The sequence below is a fragment of the Fringilla coelebs genome, assembly GCF_963513975.1.
Source record: "Fringilla coelebs genome assembly, chromosome: 5".
Classification (NCBI taxonomy): domain Eukaryota; kingdom Metazoa; phylum Chordata; class Aves; order Passeriformes; family Fringillidae; genus Fringilla; species Fringilla coelebs.
Genome location: NC_140033.1, coordinates 67,449,236 through 67,463,401, shown reverse-complemented (window position 1 = coordinate 67,463,401; position 14,166 = coordinate 67,449,236). Strand labels below are relative to the sequence as shown.

The 14,166-nt window shown below is 36.8% G+C and overlaps 1 protein-coding gene across 10 annotated transcripts in view; it reads right to left on the bottom strand.

Annotated features, from left to right (window-relative positions):
* Nucleotides 1-14,166, bottom strand: part of ERC1 (ELKS/RAB6-interacting/CAST family member 1) — a 274,434-nt gene that overhangs the window by 125,831 nt on the left and 134,437 nt on the right. For all 10 annotated transcript variants that reach the window (XM_084206748.1, XM_084206754.1, XM_084206752.1 and 7 more), the window contains one exon: nucleotides 3,228-3,363. In XM_084206748.1, the coding sequence (XP_084062874.1) occupies nucleotides 3,228-3,363 (136 nt within the window). The remainder of the gene's footprint in view (nucleotides 1-3,227; nucleotides 3,364-14,166) is intronic.

Sequence of the window (14,166 nt, the reverse complement as noted above, 5' to 3'; positions counted from 1 at the left end):
ATATCAATTATTTTTCACAATGGCCAAGCTTTAGTCACTTCAAGCAAAAATTTTCTACTCCAACCCAACAGTTTGTTTGTTTTTTTTATCCTGCTTATAGACCAGACACTCGTCAGCCTCTCAGATCTCTGGAGAGTTGTGGTTTAAGGGAACCCAGGAGGAAAAGACAAATTTGGAAAGTCATTTATCCATCTCACTAGAATTGAGACATTATGGTTTCCATTCTTCCCCCACTCCCAAAAATACCAAATTTCCATCATCAGAGCTCTGAGAATAAATGAACATTTTGTTACTGGCCTCAGGAAGAAAGAAACCACAGGCCTGGTAGGGACAGAGAGGAGAGCAGGGCACTGTGTGCTTGTGACCCTGTTTATTTGACTGGATTGCAGACAGTCAACCCAAGAACATGTAGATCATATATTTTTAAGCATTTTATAATGGCTTATTATTAATTCCAGCCAAAACCACCAAGACCAAAATTATCTGAAATTGGTGCTTGTGTGTCCTGACCCCAAAGCCAACAATGGTTGCAGAAAAAAAAAGTTAAAATATCTACAGTCCTCTCAGGTTTAATTTTTTTTTAATCAATTACAAGGCAGTGCCCTTTAAGAGCCTAGAGAGAAGACAGGTCTCCACAACCAACAAACTGAAATGTGGTTCTGGGTAAATTTTACTTCCAGGAAACCAAAATGTTGCAGTCCTTGAGAGAGGGAGGCTATAAGCAGAGGGCTCTTCTAAAGGAAGGAGCTTTTATTGAACCTGTCACTTGTCATTAAACACTCCATATTTTACCTTAACCTGATATTTTCATTAGAGCATACAGACCTTTTTCATCTGTGAATAAAAGCATTCCCTTCAGCCTTGTGCTGGATATGGGGAAAGGTTCTCTCAAACAGAGCCCACCCAAACAGGACAATTATGTTCACAAAAGCAGGAAAAGCACTAGGGAAAATCAAGTAACATTAATACCATGATAGCTTGCACACTTCAATGTCGACTATCACACCACACTTCAATCCTAAATTATTTAATAATGACTATTTTTAATGTTGGAAAAACTTGCATATAATTATATAGAAAGCACAGACACCAGTGCAGAATAAAACACAACGTAAGCAAACTGCAAAAAAGTATGTACTGCCCTACAGAGATCTCTAGTTGGAAAACCTGAATGGGAAAAGGTAAAGATATCCATGCTACTCATATTTTTACATCTATGATCTCTCAACTGCTTAAAACACTTTATAAGTAAAGAATTGGATAAGAAATTGCAAGGGAAGCTATACATTCCTAACAACACTGATATAAAGCAGCACCATTTTCTTCTGAGCAAAAGCTGCCTCAGTGCTACCACCAAAGCTGTGCCATCTCCTTGATGCACCAGAAACTGGTATTAAATAGTTTCAGCAGAACTTAAAGTTCTTAGTAACTGAAATATCACTCTCTGTTCATTGCTATGTAGTACAAACATTTTACACAATTTCTTGTTTCTTAAAAGGAAAAAACAAGAAAAAAAAAAGTGGTTTCAGTATGCAAATAGAAGCTGAGAGAAAACAAATTCCAGGCTTTTTTCAGTGTATTACATATGTGAAGAAGACAGAAAAATGAAAACGGAAAGAATAACTGGGGGGAACAAGAAAAGGAAGCCATCCCTTTTAAAATCTTGAAGTGCTACATAAAAACAAAGATGATGGTCTGATGGAATGGTGTCATTCAATAAATACACCACCCACGTAACTGCAAGGCAAATGTGAAGCACCAGCTGTCTTTTCAGACTTGATATACGGATTTACTCAAATGCAGATAAGAAATCTAACCAAATATTGTAGTAGATGTAGGAATTTTTAAAGACATTTCACTAATACCAGGAGGACTGTGTTATTCAAACATAGCTGCCACATAACGAGAGCCTTGTGAATTGCCATAGCGCTGCAGCCACAAAACCCATCAGCAGATGTAGAAATTCCACAGTCCCGCCTCTTATAAAGGTCTGCAGTTATGAAATCATTTTCATCCACTTGGAACTTAACTATTTCATTGCCCAGTACATCCAGGACTGGAGTTGATGGAGAAAACCACAAAATGGTGCATCTGAGAGCATTCCATGGACATGTGTTTCTGTGGTTCTTTCAAAGTTTTAACTGAAAATATCCCCCCAGCATCCCAGAGAACAAAGTAAAGGAGTATCTGTTTGAAATAAGGAAAGAATTTATTTTTACTAGGGAACCCTTAAGATGTATTCTGTGTCTTCATTGTAGATGTATTAAGATATGTGGCTGACAAAAAGAAACAGGATTTAACCTAGAATAACAAAGGAAAAAAAGAAAGACTTGCTCTTTAAAGATTAACAGAATGAAAGACTACAAGGTAGGGTGCAGTTTCCATGTTTATTTTCACTCATCAAAAAGAAAGTTATTTTTGTAAATTAAAGAAAACACAGTCAAAATGTCTATTATCTCCACACTTAGCATCATGGTATCTTTGCTGTACTCCATGCCAGTAGTTTAATATTTTTATGACAGCAATTGAAAACTTACCATTTGATAAACCTCCTGCAGCTAATCTCAACACACAGCACACTGAGAAATATTTGATTTGCTTTTATACCAGTGACTTTCTTATGCCTGGGCAGATTTGAGGTAAGCAGATAACTCTGTGGGGCAGCAGCATGATCATTCCAGAAATAAAGCCAACTGACCAGAAAGCACATCAGGAATTCATGAGGCAAGCAAGGACAGTGTGGAGAGTTTCTCTACGTAGAGAAAATGTGGTCCACCAGTTACCCCACAGTAACTCCAGCTTTCTCTAAGAATACTTACTTGGTTATCTTTTATTTACTGAAGAAAAGACACCAGTATAAGGTAAAACCAGCTGGGAAAATAGACAAAACAGCTAAAGAAAAAGGCTGTTAGAAGAGCAGAGAGAAGAAAGAAATGTCACACCCAATCTCAATATGGAATTGATGCAATTATTTCAACGATGTACTTCATAACCAAGCTGACAGTTAAAAGTACATTTTCCTCTTATGAAAATTGAGTAAGATATGAAGGCAACTGAGAGAGGCTGCTTTCTTTGAAATGCTGTGGAATAGATGTGACATCTTTTTAAACAATCAGGAACAAAGTTGTTAGGTAAAAGCAATGAAGACAGATCAGAAGGTGGAGTGGAGAGCCAGGCAGCTCAGCCTGGCTCATCATCCCAACTGCATTAACCAATTCCCATGTTACCTGAAGCTGTTGGGAGCTGTCATTAAGGTTATCCTCTCGTCTCCTGGCCTCCTCCAGCATCTGTGCACTCTTCTTTTTCTCCACTTGTTCTTTGTGCTTCAGATTTGCTACTTTCTTATTTTGATCTTTAACTTGCCTGCAAAAGAGAGGAGCACTCAGAGTGTGGTCCAGAGCAGTTTCCATCAGTGCTGAGCAGCTGGGCCAGGGAACAGTGGCACCATCAAGTGCCACCACTTCCTTGGCACAAGGTCACCAGCACCAAACTCATCCTCAAGCATTACCCTCCACTGTTAATTCAGCCAAAAGAAGGCTTCATTTTGCTCATTACTATTAACCTGACCTAGAAAATTTCTGAAACAAAAGCATTATTTATTATTTGGTATAAACTATTAATGAAAAGATGCATCTGTCCTCTTCCGACTTTGGGGAAGAAAATTCTTTTCTGTTCACACACTCAAGTGTACATATAAAACCACAAACCATTTTGCTTTGGGTACTACTGTATCTAATGTGAGGAACACAGGAGGAGCAAAAGGAAAACTACTGAAACATGACTTGAATATAGAGGATTACTTACAAGAATTAGGGAATCTTTTTCCAGAGGTAAACCAATTTCTTTTCAACCTCAAGATCTACCTGTTTGCTTGTTATTTTGAGGAATTTCCTATCCTTTCTTTTTACACAAACAAGACACAACAAGTAAGAACAAACCATTTGAGAAAGCATTCATAATTTCCTTTTCACTCACATCTATGGACTATTTTTGATGATCCTGGCAGCTCCCATTGCCTGCAGACAGAGTTTGGCCTTTCAGGGCATTAAGACACATGGAGTATTGAATCTAATTACAGACCCTTTAATCTCAGCCTCCTGACCACAGAGAACTTAAGTCTAAACTTTCAGTCCAATCAAAACAAAACAGGCTAGCTTTGCTTCCTCAGCCCTTTTCTCCATAATTATATCTGGAGTTTGGATTTTGGAATAAAAGACAGATTCTTTGGTTGCAAGATTTCCCCAAAACATCATGCAAGTAGTAGAGACGGCTCTGTAATTTACTGTTTAGAAAACAGAATGATATACCAGCTCCAGATCTGGTATGCTATCCACACAGACAGGGAAGAATGTTTCTTCTGTATTTCAGAAATACTTTTAGAACAGATCACAAACAACCCTTCTTTAATATTTTCTTCAGAACTCGTAACAAAAGTATGATCAAGAACGTATCTCTTTGTGATATATTTATGTTCAAATTATGTGGAATATGACCAGTCAGTGTTTTGAGCTCCTCCAAAAACACTCTGAGCTCTGAGGTCCAACTCTGAGCTCTGCTTTTTTCCAATGTAAGCCAACTGAGGCTGGTAAAATCGTGAAAACAGCAAATTTTCCTTGGTGCTAAAACAAACTCTTAGGGTGAAAAAGTGCTGATGACCTCTGGAGACCAATAAAAAATGAAAGTTCTTTTCTGATGATGTTAAAAAATTATTGGCATACTTAACTACCCTGTCCAAGAGTTACAGCTGATTTGAGTCAGGATGCTTTTTAAACACAACCAGTGTAATTGTTGAGTTATTCTAACCCAGTGCTGCACACTGGCAATGGGCTCATTGCCCAGTTTGAAAGCAGACTTGCTCAGTGATTAAACAACTTATTGGAAATATTATGCTGGCACCAACTCAGCTTGTACAATACACAGTTCTATCTGTCCAATAAAATAAACACAGAAAGTACAGCTAAGTCAATGCAGAAAATTAAAATATGTCAGCCCAACACATTCAATTCCATATGAGAATTTTTACTCAAGTTTTAAATTAAAATTAGAGGAATTAAGTTTTTTTTATAAATTTGGAAAGCTAGATTCACATATTGGGAAACTGATCTTTATTACTATAATCAACTAGTTAGATAAGAGACAACAATATTAATGAAGTCCCAACCCTCTCCAAAATATGTCTGAAATAGATAATCTACTACATGGCCCAAAATGTTTTCAAACATCAAAATACATCAAAATATGTATTTCAAAGAGATGGGTAATTATAAGGATATGTACTATTGACATTAATTTTGGTGTGAACCAAAACCAATGACATTCTAATATATCAGGTAGATGTTTTGAGACCAAGACAAGCTTTACTAAAGTTAAGTCTTGAAATTACCGAGTGCCTGTAATACTGAGGTCAATCTTCATAAAATCTTCTACTAGACCAGGTTGCTTAAAGCTCCATTTAACCTGGCTTTGAATCAGGTACAGGACACAACTGTCCCTCTGTATCTCTGATGTCAAAAAGGAACAAGAGTTGAGCTATAAACTTTTCAAATTATATGGGTATCTGTGGCAGTAACTAGAATTTCCCCAAATGTTTAGTTGTATAAAACTGACAAGGTTACATGAAACCCCAAATCTATAAACCCAAATAGGCTTGGAGTCCTTTGATACGTGCATACACATTTCATCTCATCTCAATGCCCATGATACCAAATGAAAATTCTCACTTTTGCAATACCTCATGCAGGTAATCATGCAAAAGGTTCAGCATTTACAAGTCCACAACCCTTTGATTTTTGCACCATGAAGCTCTGAAGACTTCATACTGTTGTTCTGTAAAGAATGCTCTTCCTTCTCTGCCAAATAACTTTCAGTCTTCAAAGCCAGTCAGAGAATTATCTTTTTATATATGCAAACAATCTTTTAAAATATTTAAATACCTACTAATATTTTAATAACAAGAGACCTCAAAAGCTTGCTTATTAGGTATCACCCCATTCACTGCTCAATAACTCAGTTCTGTTGCTATTTTAAACACTGCAGTATTACTGATGATTGTTATAAAACAATTTCATCTTCACACCACTACTGAACAATGTGCAGAATTGGACCACATACTGAACTGGAACAATAAAATAAAACATAGAAAGTACATGACTTAAGTAAGCATGCTGCAACTGGTACATTTTATGAGGAGACAGTCAAGAGGAAATTTTTTCATAATATATGTGCACAAGGAAGCTTATTAGGGAAAAAAAAAACAAGAAAGAAACAAACAAAGCTCTGCAACTCCCTCATTTGAGAGCTTCATTTTGTAAGCTTGATGTTCTTCTAACTCTTTGGAATTAATTAATGCACATATGTAGAGCACATATCCTATCAAAGGGACAGCAAAGTTAAAAAAAATCCTTAATGTCTAGAAGTATTTTTATTAAAACTGAAAGAACTTGCATGAGATTAAAGATAGTTAAAAGAGAATGACTGATGTACAGTGATGGCAAGACCTCAGAGGTTTAAGGATGTTTTCTAGAAAGCACTACTGTCTGCATGTACAGCAACAGCAAACAGCAACTTGCAACGTGCATGTGGGCTCCTCACCACAAAATAAAGAGCTAATGAACTTCTGAAAGATACAGTGCATTTAATATTACCATAAATACACATTCCTAGAGAAACATCTTTGCAAAACAGGACTACAAAAGAGAGAAAAAAATCTGGTGATTCTAATTAAAGCTAGAGAGCCAGGTCATGTTCACTGAGATAAAACTTTGAAGAAGATACCAACTGGAACCAGCAGAAACAAAAAAACAAAAGCCAAAGTACCTCATCTCAGAAGATGTTTATCCTCAGAGTCACCTCATATCAAATAATAAAAAATTTATAGTCATATATAAAAGAAGAAAAATCTAATGAGAATATTTATGTTGAATTACAGTGAAGAATCCCACTCATTTTGGAAATAACGATTTATGTTGCATTTTTAATAGCAATTTTAAGAGAGTCTTTTTTTGAGAGTCCAGCTCCTAAAACATTTTGCCCTCAAGAGTGAAAACTCTTCTCAATTATTTTGAATTTCTCTTAATTTCACAGTTTGTCATGCCAAGTACTGTTACAGACTAATGAATTAGATAAAAGAAGGTAGAATCAAATTCAGGCTTCTCATTTAAAAATACAAACCCCAAACTTTCAACTAAAGAGAGGCCACGATTTTCAGAATTTCACATCCTTTGATTTTGGGTGCCCAATTTAGTCCACATCCCTGATGAAAAAATCCCCTAAAATTTCCTAATCTGGACACTGAAACCAACTGTTCATATCAATGGCTTTATTATTTCTTTAATGAAAGAGTAAGGCTCTCTAAAAAAGCCACACCTTTCCACTTCTCTATTAAATTCTTGCCTTTCTAGTGATGAAATATAGCCTAACACTATGGGGAATAAAGACAAACAATCACAATAAGCAATGAAAAATTTCAAATGAGAAGATTTCACATTTTAAAATTATTTCAAAGCAGGAAGACAAATATAAATGATAAAAGACCAGTAGAGCATCAGGCATTCCTAAAAAGTGGCAAGTCACTTTGTTACCCATCAGTCATTGGGAAAACCTTTCCTCACTAAGAATACCAATTGCTACATAGGCCATTTTTAAAAGCTTTTATGAAATTATTTTTCTGCATTAATGTCAATATTTTTTTTCATTTTGACACTGATCTCATTATCTTTTACTGTAATGCACATCAGCACACGTACAGCTGCTAATTCTCTCCTCACATGGATTTTCATGCTACACATTAATGTCATGTAAGCTATTATCTGCATCTGGTTATCTTTTCTGACATAATTTCAGATGTTATTTTTGCAAAATAGAAGTTGATAAAATGTTAACTGAAAATATGAATAAGTTAATTTGAATTTTAATATTATATTTTAAGATACTTTTCCTTCACATTTACGTGGCTAACACACAGCACTGTTTTTAGAACAATCCAGGTCAAGCAAACATTTAGAATGCTTTTGAAGCACCACCAAAGCTTCCCTGCAATATAAAGTGTACACACACATGCTGCCTTCACACAATGACTCACACACCAGGAACAAACAGGCACATCTTGTGCACTGCTATAGAAACAGCTTGTTTTACTCATCTGACTTAGGCACTCAGAAATATTTCCATGTGTCTGTCAGCCTTGTCAGAAGGATTGCTGAGCTCAAACCTTCATTGCTGTAGCATTACCACCACCCACAGGACACTCCACTGCTGCTGCAGCTCCTAATCCTGATGGACAGACGAACTTCAGATGCTTTAAAGAGCACTTTGCTCCTCAACATGACTTAAACTGATAAAATAATCAACATGACTGAGAACTGCATGCAATGACCTAAGATGTTATTTAGTTTTGAACTGCCAAAGTGCCTTGTGTCATGAAATATTAGGTTCTACAGTACATAGTGTAAAATTATAGAATATTTCAAGTTGGCAGGGACCCATAAGGATCATTGAGTCCAACTCCCTGCTTGATGCATGACTACCTAAACCTGAACCATATATCCTTAACCATAACTTCTGAATTTAAAAGGTCAGGAATACAGTGATATAACTGAGTAGTTTTGGTTTTCTTGCTTTCTTTTGTGTTTTTTTTTTTTTTTTTTTTTTTTTTTTTTAGTTTTGGTACACAAAGAAAAATATTTACATTCTGGGGCATATGGCAGAAGGAAACCAAGGAAAAAACTCTTCCAAAAATGCTACTTTATTTTGAAAATAAGAAAAAAAAAAAACTGTTCTGAAAGGTTTTGATTTGGATTTTAGTTACTCAAAAGTCATTTCACCTTAGTTAGGGTTAGTCACCAAATCATGGAGAATAATGGCAGCATCTGAAAAGCCTAATTGCTTAACCCCACAAAATAGCAAGTGATAAAGGGAAGATAAATCATCAATGAAGGAAACAGGACAGAACACATCACACAGCCCCAGCACCACAACTGGGTGTGTGATTGACAGTTGCCAAAGGCTGAATAAAGTTCTTCACCTTACACATTCAAAAAATTAGGATCAGGGGAATTACACACTGCTGAAGATCTGTGTGGAATTTTGTATGGCTGGGTTGGGTTTTTCAAGTGTTATCTGGGCCTTTTCCTGGGCTTTGGCTGTACATAACAGTTCCAGCTTCTCAACATTGTCATTGCCCTTCAATGTTATAACAAGATCAAAAATGGTGCATTAAATTACTACCTAAAAGAAAAAAATAATTTCACTTTGCTTCAGAAACTTGGTTTAATATTACCACTTCTGTTGCTCATTGCATCCAAGCTAAAAGACCAATCACCACACTTAAACTGTTCTTGTTCAACAGCACTCAGCTACCTCTCCTGCTTCTGAACTTCTCCCAAAACCTCTCATCATTTTGTTACACTGGTCCTTGCTGTTCTGCATCACTGATCTGACAAGGTAAGGAATGCCAATGAAAATATCAGCAGATCCTGAAAATGTAACTGGGCTGCTGCCTGTGAGTCAAATTGTCCCAGGGTGGCTTTAAGAGATGAGGGGTGAACTTCATTTCCTGAGGCTAGGAAACTTTGATTTCTAAAAACAAAAGTGTGTGTTCAGGTCAGCACTGGAGGAGGTGAAGGCTGTGGGAAACTCACTTGCCCCAAATTTTAGGAACAGGAGCCCAGCAGTGTCTGAATCAAGAAGTGTTAAAAGTCAAGCCTTCAAGATGATCTCAGCTTTACACTGACCACTGTCTTTCTTCAGCAATAAGAATTATTTACATGATATAATGCCCATTTCCTGATGCAGTCAACTCATCAGCCAGCACATCTCCCCCTGTAGCTGAAACAACACAAAGATTTTCTTCTAGAAACAGCTGATGGGAAGATATGAGATAGGGGAGCACACGCCATATGAATATAGAAACTCAATATAATAAAAAAATGTTATCCCAACCCTCCTATAATTTAGAAACACCTTGGAAAAGAAATCTATCACCTGATTCATTAGCAACAGATGAGGCATAGCAAGTAATAAGGTGGCATAAGTTATTATTAATGCCACATGGAACATTTCATGAGGGAATTAAAAAGCACAAAACCAGAATTAACCAGGGTGCTCTCCAGTAACGAGGCAGAAGCTCAGCTACATACAATGGCAATATCAAATGCTTCTGTCTGAGTAGTCTCAAAAAAAAAGTAAGAAAAGAAAAATTGTTCCCACCAACTGGCTGAAATTGATGGATTATCAGCAGAGATTAAACAAAGTTTGTTAGTTTTAGTGCAACAAGTCCAAATCAAATCAAGCAAACCAAAGGTTTGCTTTCAGACAGGGCCAAATACAGTAAGACACTAAATATTTCTGGTAAACATCTATAGCACCTCGTGGTTTCATTAATATCTAATTACAGTTTTGTAGATAGAATCCTTTGCACCTATTTGTCCAGCCAATGTGCAGCTAAAAGAAAGACTAATAAAATAAATGTTCCAGCTTCCCTGACCACTTAAATTCTCAACACCTATTTCCTAGGAAGCAAGTTCTGTGATGAAAATAATTAATACATTACCATAATTTCATAACTGGTGTAAAACTTTAACTCAAACTTCAGAGATTAAATATCAAATTAATTCTATGTCAGGTTGGATAACTATTTTTGAAAGCTGACAGAAATTGAACTAGAAAAGAAAGCTTTAACCTTAAAACCTTGCAACTTTTAGTTTTGATTGTTGCTAGGAACATTAAAACCACAAACTTCAGGTGAATTCTGAAATAAACCTGTAACATAATGGTATGGGTGTTCCTTTGTTAAGAAAAACACTGGTACTTTAAGGCCCTCAATAAAAGCATTCAGTCCTTCAAAAATAAGTTTGTTCTGTTGTATTTTTTTTTTCCTGCTTTTGTTAATTGAGCAAACAGATGCAAAGCCAAAAAAGACATTTATAAAATGGCTGATTAGGCTTTGGTGTGGATTCCTTCCCCCTGCAACATGCTGGGTTAGTTGAATTTGGCCCTAACAGTGTGGGAAGAAGTCCCACAGGTGCTGTTCTCTTTACCTTCAGCTCCAGCTCACAAACCAACTGCCCTGTGAACAGATCACACACAGCCAGCCACTCTCTGCTCAAGGGACCTGCACCATGTGGCTGGAAAAAGCACTGAATGGCATTTTATTGAAGTTTCAGAGGGAATTTTGTGATCTAAGATAACACATGTCTTTTTAAACTGCAATCCCACTAGCCAGAAGACAAAACAAATCACCATACAGCAGTTGTTTTCTTTCAGAGGGGCCTGTGATCTTTTCATTCCTTCTAGAACAACACCCAATACAAACAATTAAAAATAAAAATCAAACATAAAAATTACCCATTGCAACCAAACAAAAAATTAATGTAAGGAGAAGAAAATTTTAAAACTAGGCATTTAAGAACCATGCTAGAGTAGCTTAAACATCTAAATGTATGCAAACAAGCTACAAAGAGAGGAAAGTCCTTTCCAAAAATTTGCAGGAATTTGGGATAACAGTTGAACATTATTATTCTGTCCTCTTGATAGCTGTATGTTAAAAAAGCAAGAAATGTCTCACACATTTAAGCTGACAAATACTCAAAGTCCAGTCTTTAAGGAAAAAGTAATAAACTAAGCAGTTGCTAGGGACAAAACCAAAAGCACAATGAATGCAGTAACTCTGTGCATGAGGATCGCTGAAACAAAAGAAATATATTCATAAGAACATTCAGAGTCTTGCTTGTAGGAAAAGATGTAAGGAAGTGATGCTAGCAGGGCCATTCTGAAATAATGCAAATCTGTCCATTTTGTGGCTGAAAACCTGATGATGCTACATCACTGAGATGCCCAAATAAAAATCTGATATAATTCAGCTTATCTACTTAAAAATTGCTTTCAAGAACCTTTCTAAATGACTCTCTATACAAATGTGAATTGAAAAGTGTTTACTCTGTTAGCTACAAAGAAGTTATACAAAATCTGATCCAAAGCTGGCCATTGCCAGATACTGTGCTGGGAAAAGTGGCTGGTTGAAAAGCCACGTTATCACACTCATCAAACTGTACCTTGCTACAGCATCTCCCTCACCATGGGCAAACTCAGTCTGAGATGGGAGGGACACAGCCCTGTTTGGGATCCACTGCTGGGACCAATTTCTGCCAGCAAACACCACAGAGTCTCTCAGAATGCACATCTGGCATATTTCTGGGCGCTTAGCAAACAGTTATTAAGAAGTATCTCCTCTACTGAAATACATTCTGAATCCTTGGCTTTGACAGCCCACATCAGGTTAGCATGAAGAGTGCCTGCTAAGATGATTTGTTACAGAACTTCTGACTGCCTGGCAAATGGGGGCAGCAGCATTATTTGTAATAAATATCCCCACACAGGGCTGCACAGCCTATGAAGGGTGCAGATGGCTTAGTCCTCCTCTTCTGACAGAGCTGTGACTCTGCCTTCTCAGTCTGGCAAACAGGACAACACAGCCAGGAGTATTCTGCAAGTGAAGTCAACACCACTGGGTTTCTGGAGAGCTCAGTGAGTGCTGCAAAGCAATGTCATTGAGGTCTCTCTAACAGCCATGGACAAGGTTCCTGCCTTATGCATTTCCACCATTCCACAACACGTGGATCTGATACAGAACAAGTATGTCCACGAGTATTTTGAATACATGCTTTAATTTTTAATACATGATGAAGGAGCACATTAAAAGAAACCTCAGGCAAAAAGATGCCCCATGTGTCAGATATGTGAAATATACTCTCACTGATCTCCTCAGAGATCAGAAGGTTGGCTAATTCAATTAGCTCTAGTTTGGAGTGTGTGCTCAGAAAGATACATTCTTTATCTAGGCAATTACACTACTTCAGTGAACTAATTTTTATTTGGTGACCTTGAGACAAGTGAGGCAAAATTAAGATTTTAATTGAGCTGATCTCCCTATCAGAGCAACTGCTTGGATGTCACTGAGACATCTTCTGCCTCCCTTCAGTGAGCTAATTTTCCAAGCAATTGGGGAACACTCCCAATTATTAGGGAATATCAGCAAGCAACAGCCTCTGCTGTCAAAAAGAATATTACAAACACAAATACAATATATTTTCTATAAATCATGTATCTTTTTATATGAATTGGAGGTTGAAAGACATAAACAGTGTTGAAAATCTAATTCATATTGATGAGGCTATGGTCAAAATCAGATACAGAAAGATAAGAGGAGCTTCCCAGTCCCCTTATACTTAGAAATAAATTTTCTCCACCTCTAATTCAAGAAGCAGCTATTCCAAGATGCAGAAGAAAACACACAACACACCCCTTCCTCTCTGGAATTTCCAAATATCAAATTAAATCCCTCTGAAGGTGGTGTTGGGTTGTTTGCTTATTGACTGATTTCTGCTTGTGCAGACTGGTGTAAGGAAGAAATTATCACTGCACAGACCCTTTAAACTAATTTAAAAATTTAAGAGCCATGCTGCTTTAAATCAAACTCACTATGGCTCAAAATTAGGATTTCCTCACAGATACTGACTAACTAGTTAGAGGTATTTATATCTATTTAAAAAATGATAAAGAGATAAAAATGAATGTGGGAAAGATTAAACCCACAATGGAATTCATACCTGCTCCCAAAATTTGGAATAGAACGTGTTTATCCCTTCTATTTAGCTTTAGAATACTCTTCCAAATATTTGGCTTGTGCTCATACCATAGGGTTTTTGCACAAGTTCTTAAAAATAGAAGGCAGCCTCCTTCAGCTGTATTTCAGCTGTCATTTGTTCATGTGATCCAGCATACTGAACATGGAAATGAGCACTCAAAGGAAGCAAACTGTCAGAAACTGTGCCATGCCCCAGCTCTCTGAGCACACATCTCCACATTCCATATTAAAATGGGAAATCTGTGCTGGAAGCAGGAGATACAAGAAAGGAAAGTAGGCATGTCATGAACTAAGGAGAGAGAAAACACAGTTATTTGCATCTCTCTGCTAACTTTTTTATAATGCCACTGCACAGTGCCTCCAAAAGCTCTGCCTATTGCTTATGCTGTGGGGAACAGTCCCTCTGATTGGGACAGATGATCATGAAATATTTCCTTTAAGAAGAACTTACATTAAATGTTTCAGTTATAGATGTGTTCTACTCCAAATACAACAGGAAAATCCATTATTTTCACATTGCAAGT